The 12,109-nt window shown below is 31.2% G+C and overlaps 3 protein-coding genes across 3 annotated transcripts; 1 reads left to right on the top strand and 2 right to left on the bottom strand.

The window, feature by feature from the left end:
- Nucleotides 1–392: 392 nt before the first annotated feature.
- LOC123689884 lies at nt 393–1,030 on the bottom strand. The gene is made up of 2 exons (XM_045631767.1): nt 997–1,030; nt 393–931 (listed from the first exon to the last, which is right to left on the bottom strand). Exons 1-2 carry the CDS (start codon nt 1,028–1,030, stop codon nt 393–395), a joined length of 573 nt encoding a protein of 190 aa, XP_045487723.1.
- Nucleotides 1,031–1,253: 223 nt separating this feature from the next.
- LOC110998064 lies at nt 1,254–5,152 on the top strand. The gene is made up of 6 exons (XM_022266495.2): nt 1,254–1,404; nt 1,709–1,874; nt 3,107–3,219; nt 3,704–3,796; nt 4,314–4,444; nt 4,957–5,152. The coding sequence occupies exons 1-6, from the start codon at nt 1,288–1,290 to the stop codon at nt 5,150–5,152; spliced, it is 816 nt and encodes a 271-aa protein (XP_022122187.1). The 5' UTR covers nt 1,254–1,287.
- Nucleotides 5,153–7,188: 2,036 nt separating this feature from the next.
- On the bottom strand, nt 7,189–12,059 carry LOC110998108 (palmitoyl-protein thioesterase 1). The gene is made up of 5 exons (XM_022266568.2): nt 11,716–12,059; nt 11,238–11,475; nt 10,529–10,693; nt 8,036–8,312; nt 7,189–7,420 (listed from the first exon to the last, which is right to left on the bottom strand). The coding sequence occupies exons 1-5, from the start codon at nt 11,798–11,800 to the stop codon at nt 7,295–7,297; spliced, it is 891 nt and encodes a 296-aa protein (XP_022122260.2). The 5' UTR covers nt 11,801–12,059; the 3' UTR covers nt 7,189–7,294.
- Between the last annotated feature and the right edge of the window lie 50 nt (nt 12,060–12,109).

The raw sequence follows: 12,109 nt of genomic DNA, 5'->3' as shown, positions 1-12,109 counted from the left end.
CATTGTTATGCTCTTTTGTTTTATGAAATGCAAAGCTTTGGTTACGGTTTTTATACAAATTGGGGAAGAGTTATTCGTACGGAAAATCTATATTTATAGTTTACATGCATTTAGGAGATCCAGTTTCGTACAGTCCATTGCTCGGTAGATTTTTCATTTTAAACATCAAGTGTATGAATTTGAATATAAATTCAAATTTTGATAGATTTCAGTGATTTTACTAGTTATAATTTTTGAAACTTGTCCACATATTATTAACACAGTGTAAGACTGTTCGTATTTATTAACGGGCAAAGTTATTTTTTTCATAATTATATTATGTATTTGTTTAAATAAATGTACCGTAAAATCTTCCGTAAATTCATTACAATCATAAATTTAACCTTATATTATTACTTCAATAATACCACTCTTTTTCTATTTTCACCTGTATTAGTGGCGTTCATGTGTTGTATATGTATCTCAACAAGCTGTCTGACCAGATTCGTAGTATCTACATTTGTATGAACAATCAGCTCAAACACTTTTAGCTGTTCTAGAGCCTTCCAATCATTTTTGTGACGTATAGCAACATTGAATAGCTCATTTAAGACGTCTTTAGATTTCTTTATTAGACTCAATATGAAGCCTGCTTTGTAAGGCGCTTGCTCTCTGTGTTGGTCTTTTAATGGTTTTACACTATTTATTTTCTGTTCTGTATCGTATATTGTCTGTTCCACGAGGGTGGTTATTTTGATTTTTAAGTTTTCATCTTTTTCCTCGTCGTTTTCATTGATCATGGATTTTTCATCTAATCCTGATGCCAGCCAGTATCTTCTTCCATCTGGAGTTGTATCTTCTAGAATTTCGTCTGGATTAGTTGTTGAGAAAACTGTATGGTCGTATGAGGCATCAATCGAATCTTGACCCAAACATGGAAGGTTTGTGAAAGCTACAATAAACTAATTAATAAATATTATATCAATTTTTTTAAAACTTTAAGGTTTTAGTACTAACCACATAAATATATGAAATGCCAAACATACACCATTATCAATAGAATTTTATTTAAATTAAAACGAAATCGTTATACGGTTATTAAAGTTTAAGTACCTACTTAATGCGAAATCTTTTAATTAAATAATGTTTATGGATAATAATGACAAAAAAATAATTGTGTTTCACAATATTAATCCTCTTTGCCGTCAGCCTTCTTTAAAACTCTGACAATCTTACTTGATAGCCTTTTTTGACAACATCTTTATCATCAGTTTTGAACCCATACTTTATTAAAATTGTTTGTGAAAAATGGGTACTATAAGATCATTAAAATTATTTGCGCCATTTAAAAATAGATTCTATTGGAATCAGTATATGTGCTGCCATAATGTCTTTGGAATAAAAGATTTATTGCAACCAGAAAAAGTGAGTTATACAACTTAGGTATACGAAAGGTATACGAAATATTATTATACGTATAATATACTTCACTCATGAAGTATAGTCGACACTGAGTCTAAAAGTTGTTTAAATTGGAACAAACCTTTAAATTACTCGAAATATATTTTTACAAATGCCCAAAGCAATGATTGCTAACCAAGAGTGGGGCTCCCTAAAATCGTCGTTTATTTTAATTACCCGGGTGTGACCTATAAGATACAGAAGGCTGATCATAATAAAAACAAATGCAATCTGAAGCCTTAATCCATAATGATAGTTATATTTCCAGCACGAAGCGTTCATAATTCAGCAAGTAACAGCTAAAGACCAGGAAATGGCTGTAGATTTGATAAAACAGCATTACCTTAGTAATCATATACTGTCTCGTTCACGCCATATCAATTTTGCTGAAGACCGAGCAATCGACGAATATATTATTGGAATATTAAAACAAGGTAATCATTTTAATTAAGACATAGATCTATAACTATTAAATTAACATAATAATAATAAGCCCAGGACAATAATAAATGGAGGAGCACTTCACATACTCGTAGTTTTATACTAACTAACTTAACTACTGAACTGATAAACTAATTTGTTTATAAGTTCTGAAACAACACACACATGCATCAATTTATACACAGAATATAAACAAGCTAGGAAGGAAAAAAATAATAAGCAACCACAATTTTTTTTTAACTAAAACGAAATACATACTTAAACCTCATTAACAGCATCATAAACAATGTTACGGCAAGTTTGTAGATTGTTTTAAAACATCAATATTTTCATCAATTCATACCTATTCACTTGACCATTAAAAGTAGCAGATAAGCGAGCCGTAGGTAAGTATAGAAGACTTTTAGTTCTAGTAACTCTAGGGTTACAAAGAAAAGAAAATTTTGCAAGAAGGTTAGTATGAGTATTAAAGTTTATATATTTTAAACAAATCAACAAGCGTAATGAAGACACTTCGGAGTTCTAGAGTATCTAACTTGAAATAGTCCGAACGAGCCCCAAACATTTGCAATAGACCATGCAAATGACGGCTGCAAAGCTTTCTAAGAAAACGTTTTTGAACTGTTTTACTATTGTATTATACATAGCATATGCTGACAAGTATGTGTTGTAATATATATTGTTATGATTCATTGTAGTAAGAATATCCAATATGTGTGAATACCCTGAAAAGTTAGTTACTCGTCATTGATAAACATGTCAATTAACTTCGTCTAATTCACAATTTAAATCTTCAACTAATAAATTACAGGGTCAATGAGAGTGAATAAAAAAATTGGTTGCCTGTAAAGTCGGTATACGGGCGAAAGTTTTACGTGACAACGACTTTGAGTGGTAAAATAATTTTAATGTGAATATTCATTCGTATAGTAGGAAGAAGGATGAAATAATATTAACAATTTAAAACATTTATTTATACAAAGAATCTCGCACTGAATTTCATATGTCTGTCTCTCTCGCTCTTAGGCGGGCTAACCATGCCCGAGTGGAAGGGACGCGTGCCTCTCACTCGCTCTCATTGTGAGCGCATAACGTGAGTGGAGCGTAACGCAGTTTCTTGAAGTGTCACCCGGCAAACCAATTTATAAGACGTTGTCACGTCAAAAGTTCTTGTGAACTGCACCCTTCAACTCCACCCACATCTTTGTAAATAAATGTTTTATAGGCAACTCAATCTATGCGAAAACAGAAGATGGATCGATTGCTGGGCTCTGTGTCAACTTTGCGTTGAGTCCTGTGGATCCCAAAAATCTTCGGAACTACGCTTTTTATAGACAGGTATGTCCTTAATCTATATTCATCGTCATAGGACAAGATTATCAAATAGAATTTACATAATTTAAATCGAAAAATTTATTATAAATCTATAGATGCCTTACTACATACTTGACAAGATTTTTGAGGTTGGAAAATGAAGTCAGTTCACGCACGCTTAAAACATCTCTCTGCTACACTCTCAAAACACCAACTTAGCTCAAACTTACATTGCCAGAAATTATTTTTATATTACAACGGGGCCGAATCAGACAAGGTTAACAGTATACTAAATAAAATAAAAAGCGAACTTAATGTTCACGCTTTACATACGATTTTTATATTTAATTATTCGTTATTTATATTAAGACAAAATATTTATTTCCAATTAAAGTTAACGGAAAAGCCTTGTATTTTCTCTAAAACTTTAAATAATATCAGCAACTATAGTATTTTTAGATATCTTACAAATAATGTCATAATATACATTAAAACATTGTTGTTTAAGGACCCGAACGTCAAGGATTTTCTTTACTTCACAGCAAAATTGCAAGAGACGCCAAATTTATGGAATATATTTCAGGAAACGAAGATTTTTCAGGTAAAATTAGAGAGTATGAAGGTTCTATGAAAGGTATAAACTATAATTGGTTATGTTCGTTAGAAGTGTTGGACACGACATTAATTAATTTAATTTAAAATTATTGACACATCAATGTAGCTGTGATGTGTGGTCAAAGCTCCGTATTTGAGTTGATTAGTATTAAAAGATTTTTTAATAAAACTGTGAGAAAAAATTACTCGCAGAATCGCTTTAGAAATCTCGGTGTGTTAATTATTTGCTATAATTGTTGTTTTATTTATATATTACTAGCGGACCCCACATACATCCTGCATGATATTTCAAGCGAGTAGGATATTAAACAGTCTTAAAGTACCGACTAGAGCGCCATCTACCGGGCTGATTTGCGAATCTAAATCATCCAGGGCTCTACCCAAACGTATTAAAAAAAATCATTCCAATCAGTACAGGAGAATAATTCAGTATATATAATATTTCAATAGTTCGTAGTAGTGGAAAATTACATTTGATTCGATTGATTCTTACATTTATTTAGATTCAAATGTTGACGGTGTTACCAGAATTCAGAAGACAAGGTTTAGCCACAATGCTTGCACAGAAATCTCAAAAGCAGGCCCAAGAACTTGGCTACAACGTTGTCCGAATGGACTGCATAAATCCATACGAGTGAGTTATAATTGTTAACTAACAAGAAGTATTGATTGAATTTTGCTTAAAATAATTCAGTGGTGTGTGCCTCTTGGATTTTAATTACATCTTCGCTCGCTTTTATTTTAATTTTACGAAGTGTTTCCAAGACCTGTTGGTTTTCACACGATGTTTGCTTTCACTTTACAAGTGTTAGCTGTGCCCTAAGACGGAAAAATAAATTGGTAGAGAGTCAGGATTCGATCGCACTACCTCGGAGTTGCCAGGCCAATTATTTGCCGGGTTGGAATTTCAAATCAATTATTATCATTATATTATTCCTTCTACCCATGTCTTCTTTGAAATGTGCATTACTCATAAATATGTTTTAAGTATTAAAACTATAACATTAATGTAAAATAATATTTGTGTGGCATACATATTTTTACATAAAGAATAGAGGTACAAAAACTACAAATAAATGAAATTCGTAATTGTCTCTGCATTATTTATATATAGACTAATTTCTAAAATTTATGATTATATTCCAGTTTTAAAATCGCTGAACGCTGCATGATGTCATGTCTTGTCAAATTTCCCTTACATAAATTGCGAGGGCCGAATGCGCCCTTCATCAAACGTTCATCCGAACACAATAGGTATGTGAGAGTATATGTCCACGTGAGAACTCAAACGGATAAAGACAAAGACATCAGGCGAGATGACTTGATTAATTTATTAGAGTAGACTTTAATTGAGATTATATAATGCTTTTTAACATTATAGTTTCATTTTGTAATACCCCTTAAGGCTTGTTTATAAAAACATTATTAGTCCCACTTATTTCAAATGATATGATTTTTGTTATTTATTTAGAACAATTAGAATAAAGTGAATTAAGAGATCGTTTAAAAGCCGGTCCGTTGTGCACCTTATTATTTGATAATAAGTTTTTACTGATTTTTGCAAGTGTTAATTTTTTTTTAATAATTATTCCTATATTATATGAGACTGAAACTAAGAAATAGTATAAGAGTGAGAAGTAGAGAGTAAGGTTTCTGCTGCAGGTAACAAAAAGAGCTGGTCAAAAGTCAAAACATCTCAAACGGACAGATTAAAAAATTATAATAAGCCAGTTTCTAAAATAAGTAAAAGATGAATTCAAACTAAATCAATATCAAATCATTTTTTTATTATCATATTATTATTATTGAGTCTAAACAAAATAAAAACTAGATTTGTATTTCGGATACAGGTTTCCTAGGTAAGCTAAGGACATCTAGTGACAGTATGAAAATATGTATACTATATATTTCTTCTTAATAGTCTTTAAAGTACTTCAAATGTTCGAGAGATGGCGTTAAAGTACATATCTGTTATCTCGCTATTAAATTAGGACGTAAATAGTAATTCTAATATAATAACTAACCTTAAAATGTAATAATTAAAATACATTATTAAAAATAAAAAGTCCCTTTAAGCAAGGTTCCGAAGATACTGAATTTATAAAATAAATAATTTCATATTCTTAATAATTTAGTTTAAAGATGTCAATAATAATATCACAATTTGGAAGCCATAAAATCTAATGTCTGACAACAGATGTCGTGCAAAACAAAATTTAATGTTTAGGGTATCCAAAGTTGATTTTTAACAACTAGCAAGTTAAACTTAGTCCATGTATCATTATTTTTAAACTATGCTAGTAGGCACTAAACTTAATTATTAAATAATAGTATATTTCATTACAAGTGCGGAAAGCCTGTCATTGCAACGAGTTCCGACGAATGTCTACCCGAGCCGAGGCGCAGCCGAAGGTGAGGGTTGACAGTCGGGACGAGTTGCAATGACGGTACCGCACGTGTACTGAACGACTATTTTTAATACAGTTGCGAAAAAATTAAGCAATTTAATTAAACTATTTGCTTTTTTTCTATTCTCTCTACGGAATAAATTCGTTGCACGTAGATATGTAGCGACTTATATGTTTCCGGTAAATTGTTCTCCGAAGCATATTATGCAATTATACTGCGTTCGGGTGGTATTCATTCAAAAAAAAAAAATTCGTCGAAATTACTCATTTTGTGCAACAAATAACTCAACTCGAAAGAACACCTTTGGGAAATGGCGCCAACCGCAAAGAATATGAGCAAAGCTTGTTTTTTCTCTTCTTCACCCATTCTGGGTAGGCAAAGGGAACTTGGCCCATACAGCCAATTCTTAGTAGACTATTTTTATTGAAAGAAAAACAAATTTAACTCATTGAGTCCAATCATTAAATCTGATATTTAAACAAATAGTAGCTTCTTTTTAAAATATATGCATGAATCATAAAAACTTCTGTGATTTTTTTTAGTAAAAACTTCATGGTTAGTTTTTTCTTTTTAATATTTTTTTTATTGATATGAAATATAATAAACCTAACCTTACTTATTGAATCCAATTATTAGTAAACTTTTTAAAAATACGTATTTGCATATATTATAAAATTCTTTTTAATATTTTTTTAATTGATATGAAATGAAAAGAAACCTAATCGACCTTATTGAATCCAATTATTATAATATTTAGAAATCATATATCATAAAAACTTCTATAAATCTTTTTAATAAAACCTTCGTGGTTGGTTTTTTCTTTTTAATACACATTGTTTTGACAGTTGGCAAAGAAAACGCACGAGTGCGGGAATGGCAAAGAAAAAGCACGAGTGTGTAATAGCCCACTTTCCGAACGCTATACCTCCCTGCAATATGCCACTTTTTGAGCAACTGTATTAAAAAAGAATATTTTGGGAGTAAACTTTTTATTCATATAACAGTTATCTTTGAGATTCTTTAATTTTTGTCTACGATGTAAAATGTTGATTAACATAAAAAACATGAGAATGATCTAAGCAAGGTATGGAGTCAGAATACTTTCCACGAACCAATCCTCAGAAAATTGTATATGATCTCCTGGCACTGAGAGAAATACCAACTTTCCAGCATTATCCATTTCCTGCAGGCCCAAGCGATCCTGGAACAAATAATTTATGGTATACAATGATTCATATAGTAAATATCCTTATATTTTCTACAACTCCAGAAGAGTTTGAAGAAGTTTACCAAATTGTTTACCAAAGTTTTCCCATAAACCGGGAGTTAACTAATGTAAAAAATATGACGTGAGTTATTTAATATTATGTTAATTAGCATAAAAATGACATCAAAACAAATTTTCCGAGTGAGAAAAAAAAATTTTTTTTTACTAATTTTTATAAGTTCCAGACTAAAAATTTACTCAGGCATCGATTCCATACGTCGAATGTTATAACTTACGACCTGGATGACCGAGCTTAGCTCGGTATTTTTTTTTTATAAATCGTGTTTTTTGGAAATTTTATTTAAGTACGAATTACATACCATTATCGAATAAAGATAATTATATTCATATTTAAATTTTTATTTGACTGACATCTAAACGAGCAATTCTATGTTTAAGTTGATAAAACACAAATAAAATGACATTTTCTAGAAATGATTCCTATGTACTAAATTTCATGAAAATCGTTGGAGCCGATTACAAGATTCCAATTATGTATATATATACAAGAATTGCTCATTTAAAGATATAAGATAATACCGTACTTACATTAAGATACAAATCCGATTCTTGCAAGGTAATCAATTTCTTTGCCTGCCCCGGCGCATAGAAACCGAACCATTCAGTCTCTTTGGGTTGAACAATTGTGTCATTATCGAACTTGACCATAACAAAATGTTCTAGCCTATTTAAATTGTCAATATATGTCTGGTTTATTGTAACTTCGTTGTTAATATCAGACAAAAATTCGCTGTACTTTTTGTATTTCTCTTCGTTTAACGGGTCGTGCCAGTACGTCGCTTGTACTAAGGACTTCTGGAGCCAACTGCAAAAAATATTAAAACTATACTTTAGCTGTAACTTGTGAGGTTATAGAACATAGACGTGTTGATTTAAAGTCCTTAAAGGGCGTAACAATTCTTAAAAAATCTCTGGCCAAAAGAGAAAAATTAAGAATTATCAAAGATAACATAAAGTTTTATTTAACAGTAGAAGAGAAGAAGAGAATTGTGGTACTTTTTCACTAAAATTATATTTAAAAATAAGTATCAAGATTTGTCGAACGACGTATCCTAATGACGTAATGCCAACATAAAAAAGCTAATTTAGCAATGCTGTGACGACAAATCCCATGAGGTTCTCTTTCCGGAGATTAATAATGTATTTGAAAGGCGATTTTTTCGCGTTAATTACTACGGAATAATTAAAATTACTCCTACAAGAATAACTTGTGTGAATGATTATTTTGGTGTTGAAGTTTTAACAAATCTTTGACGTATCTACTTATATTATTTTATCATGATATTCAAAGTGAAATTCAGAAACGAGATGAGCCTGAATCCCATTTGTCAAAATTGTATTGAAGGTGCTAAGATTATTTCGTAAGTAAAATGTCAAATCAATAGACCAAAGAGTTACATATACTAAGGTTAAATGGAACAAATAAGAATATTTGCTTTAAGCTTGTCAAGAGAAATGTGTGTCTTGATAACCTTTGCTATGATAATATTTACAGTTCAATGTGTATATTTAAACACTCGCTTATTCTATAAACAAGTTAGAAGGGGTTTGTTAGAATATATTTGTTGCTAATATTTCGTATTTGAAATAAAGATTATTAGATATTTATCTATCATATATTTTTTTCCTTGTTGAGAAAAAAGTTATAAGCGATAAGGCCGCCCTACTTCTGATGTGATAATGCAAATGTAAAATAATTAATAAAGAAATATTTTCTCATCGTGGAGTTTGATGTCTTTCTTTGTAGTTTACACGTTGAAATTTAATTGTATATTTTATATGCAGCCGCGCATTTTAACAGTACAATTAAACAACATAACCGGTACAAGTGAGAAAAATTGTTTACGTAACAGTATTGTAAAACGTAATTTCTTAATTACTTCCTCCGTTTCATTCTAGACTAGAATGTAGATGGGAAATGTCTTCTGCAGATAACAAATCGCATCAATCACGGAATATCATATTCTTTTCTGTTAAGTTCAGTTAAGTTAAGTTCTTTGGAAGATTTTAAGCTCAACAAACAGGGACGATGTAAGGATAGTCAGGAAAAACGAGATCGAGTACCTGACAGGGAACCCAAAGTAATTGATGAAGCTTCCGTCCAAATACTACCTTGGACTTGTCATCTTGAGAATGGTAAGATCGGAGTGTTAAAAAAGTAACTCTGGAAATATCCCGTGAAAAAGGACCTACGCACGGTGGCGATCTATTTCGGAGACAAGACGTTTGGGTCTCCAGTGGAATAAGTTATCTATTAGGTACTACAAGTAGCGGCACGAAACTCTAGCGCTGACCGTTTTTGCGCAGAAGTAAAAAATAAGGTACCTGAGGGGGCCTAGCGGAATGAAGAGCGTCGATTGGCTCTCCAGTCGCATTCCGGCCCCCGCACCACAGTACACATGCGCAGCAATCCCCTCCACGTATCGGCCAGCGCTAGACTTACGTGCCTATAGTAATAACATTTATTAAAAATAGCAATGTTATTTTTGAATAAATGTTAGTCACGGAAAATATATAGCCATGACATTATATATCATATAATTAAAAACAATAAAAATTTTCATGTCATATTCTTCACGTACATCGTGGCACGTAGCTAGTTTTAGAGATGGATGGTGAAAAGATGGCAGACCAAAAGATCGAGGCACCAACGAGATTGGGTGGTGGCAAAATTTTGATGCTGATGGCAAAAGATAAAATAGTTTCCACCCTATTGGATGGATAGAAAACTCCCGCGGGCCGCATCTTAGAATAATGAAATTGTATATATTCTTTTGGTATATTGTATGTAATCTAAATGTAGATAAACAAAGTCGTATGTAGTAAATGGTCATCTTAATTTATTGCTTTTCCTCTGAAACTTCCACTTCAAAACTACCACCAGTTCTTGACCAAATACAGCAAATTCGACTCCATTTAATTTAACACAACCGTTGAAAACTTTTTCGAATCTTCACACCCTCAACTAATCAATTTATTCTATACTAAATTTTGAAGGCTCTACTTGAAAACAGTACATACCTGTAATAAGCACCATAGTTTAACAATTTCCTAATATAGTCACACGTCTGATGCTGGAGAGCACCACAATGAGGTAGACCATACACTCCTTGGTGCTGACCTCCGAGGCTGATGAAATTCTTTACCGCTGGTATCTTGTCACCGCATCGTTGGATTACAGCGCGGCTGGAATATGGATGTGTTTTTCATGATCAAAGATGGATATTTTTTAATCAATTTAATTGTTTGATATATTTAATATTACAATCAAGAAAGCAAAGATATTTTTTTAGTATAAAATCTTTTAGTGATAAAGCCAGACTTGTAACACCTAAGGTTTTGTAAATATTGCTAATATTTTTTGAATCATACTGAAAATGAAAGAGTTCAAATATAAAAGTATAATACCATTATTTATGTGCTTGTTTGTGTTAAGTACATATACATTGTGGTAAGTACATATGGAATATTATAAAAATTTTGCAAAAAAATTTTAAAATAAATTATTTCGAAATGATACAAGATCAGGTAACATCAAGCAGAAATTAGTCAAAAGAACTCTCCATTTTAATACTTATACACAATTAGTTGTATCATAACAATAACTTCAAGTTTATGAAGAAGGCAAATGATGAATAACTTGCACACAATTACAAATACCATATTTTATTTTTATGTTTAGTACACAAAAAGCATATTCCTTGCATGACCCTATGTAAAATCGACTTACAAGAATTGACATCCCTGAGAAAATCCAATAGCATTGAAACCTTTGTGTAATTTTTGGTCCTTTGAGAGCTTGTCACATACATAATCAACTTGTTTATTTGGGTACATGAAGTAACCATTCTCCATATCTTCTATAATGGAGTCACCAATCATAAGAGACTTTACATAAACACCTGGAATTTGGTCTTCAAGAAATGCTTTGAATGATCCTAAGCTAAAAGAAAAACAGCATGTGTCTCCTGAAATAACATCATTTATTTATTTAATTATTTATCAGTTTATAGCTTCTTTGCATTTGTGATAAATATTATAAAGCCCCCAAGTAAATACATTTATATATATAGTCCATTGTACCATACTTGCAATTATTAGCTTTGAATTCTAGAAAACAGGCTTTAAGTATAAGCTTAAACAATGTTTAAATGTAGTATATAATGTAATAATTTAATTAATTAAAGTACTGAATAATTTTTGCTTACCCATTCCATGCCACAACACAATTGGTAATGGTTCACATTGTATACTTTTCAATACAAATATAAAAAATATAATTATCATCTTCATTTTGAGTTGATTTGATTTTACACTTATTTAGATGGATTATTTAAAAAAGCATTTTTAGTTGACGCTATGTAAATTATTAATTGAAGACTTATTTATTAAGTTTCTAATAATTAACCTTAAACGATATGATACTATTTTAAATAAAATTTATTTTCGAAATGGGCGCCAAGTAAAAGTTATAACGACCCGTCTACCGAACACCCAAAATTTCATTTGAGGTTTGACACAGATTAGAGTCGATTTCAGAAAGTGTACACTGTGCATTATATGGCCAAAGCGATTGTAAAATGTAACATCTCATTTAAGTGT

Source organism: Pieris rapae, chromosome 16 (assembly GCF_905147795.1).
Source record: "Pieris rapae chromosome 16, ilPieRapa1.1, whole genome shotgun sequence".
Lineage (NCBI taxonomy): Eukaryota > Metazoa > Arthropoda > Insecta > Lepidoptera > Pieridae > Pieris > Pieris rapae.
Note: the sequence above shows the minus strand (reverse complement) of the source record. Positions and strands in the feature narration are given on the sequence as shown.

Coding starts and splice junctions, on each gene's coding strand:
- LOC123689884 (XM_045631767.1), bottom strand. CDS start 1,030: ATGGTGTATGTTTGGCATTTCATATATTTATGTG. Junction 932..996: donor GCATTTCATATATTTATGTG/GTTAGTACTAAA, acceptor AGTTTATTGTAG/CTTTCACAAACCTTCCATGT.
- LOC110998108 (XM_022266568.2), bottom strand. CDS start 11,800: ATGAAGATGATAATTATATTTTTTATATTTGTATTGAAAAGTATACAA. Junction 10,694..11,237: donor TCTCAGGGATGTCAATTCTT/GTAAGTCGATTT, acceptor TCCATATTCCAG/CCGCGCTGTAATCCAACGAT. Junction 8,313..10,528: donor AACTATGGTGCTTATTACAG/GTATGTACTGTT, acceptor TATTTTTTGCAG/TTGGCTCCAGAAGTCCTTAG.
- LOC110998064 (XM_022266495.2), top strand. CDS start 1,288: ATGGGTACTATAAGATCATTAAAATTATTTGCGCCATTTAAAAATAGA. Junction 1,405..1,708: donor ATTTATTGCAACCAGAAAAA/GTGAGTTATACA, acceptor TTATATTTCCAG/CACGAAGCGTTCATAATTCA. Junction 3,220..3,703: donor ACTACGCTTTTTATAGACAG/GTATGTCCTTAA, acceptor TTGTTGTTTAAG/GACCCGAACGTCAAGGATTT.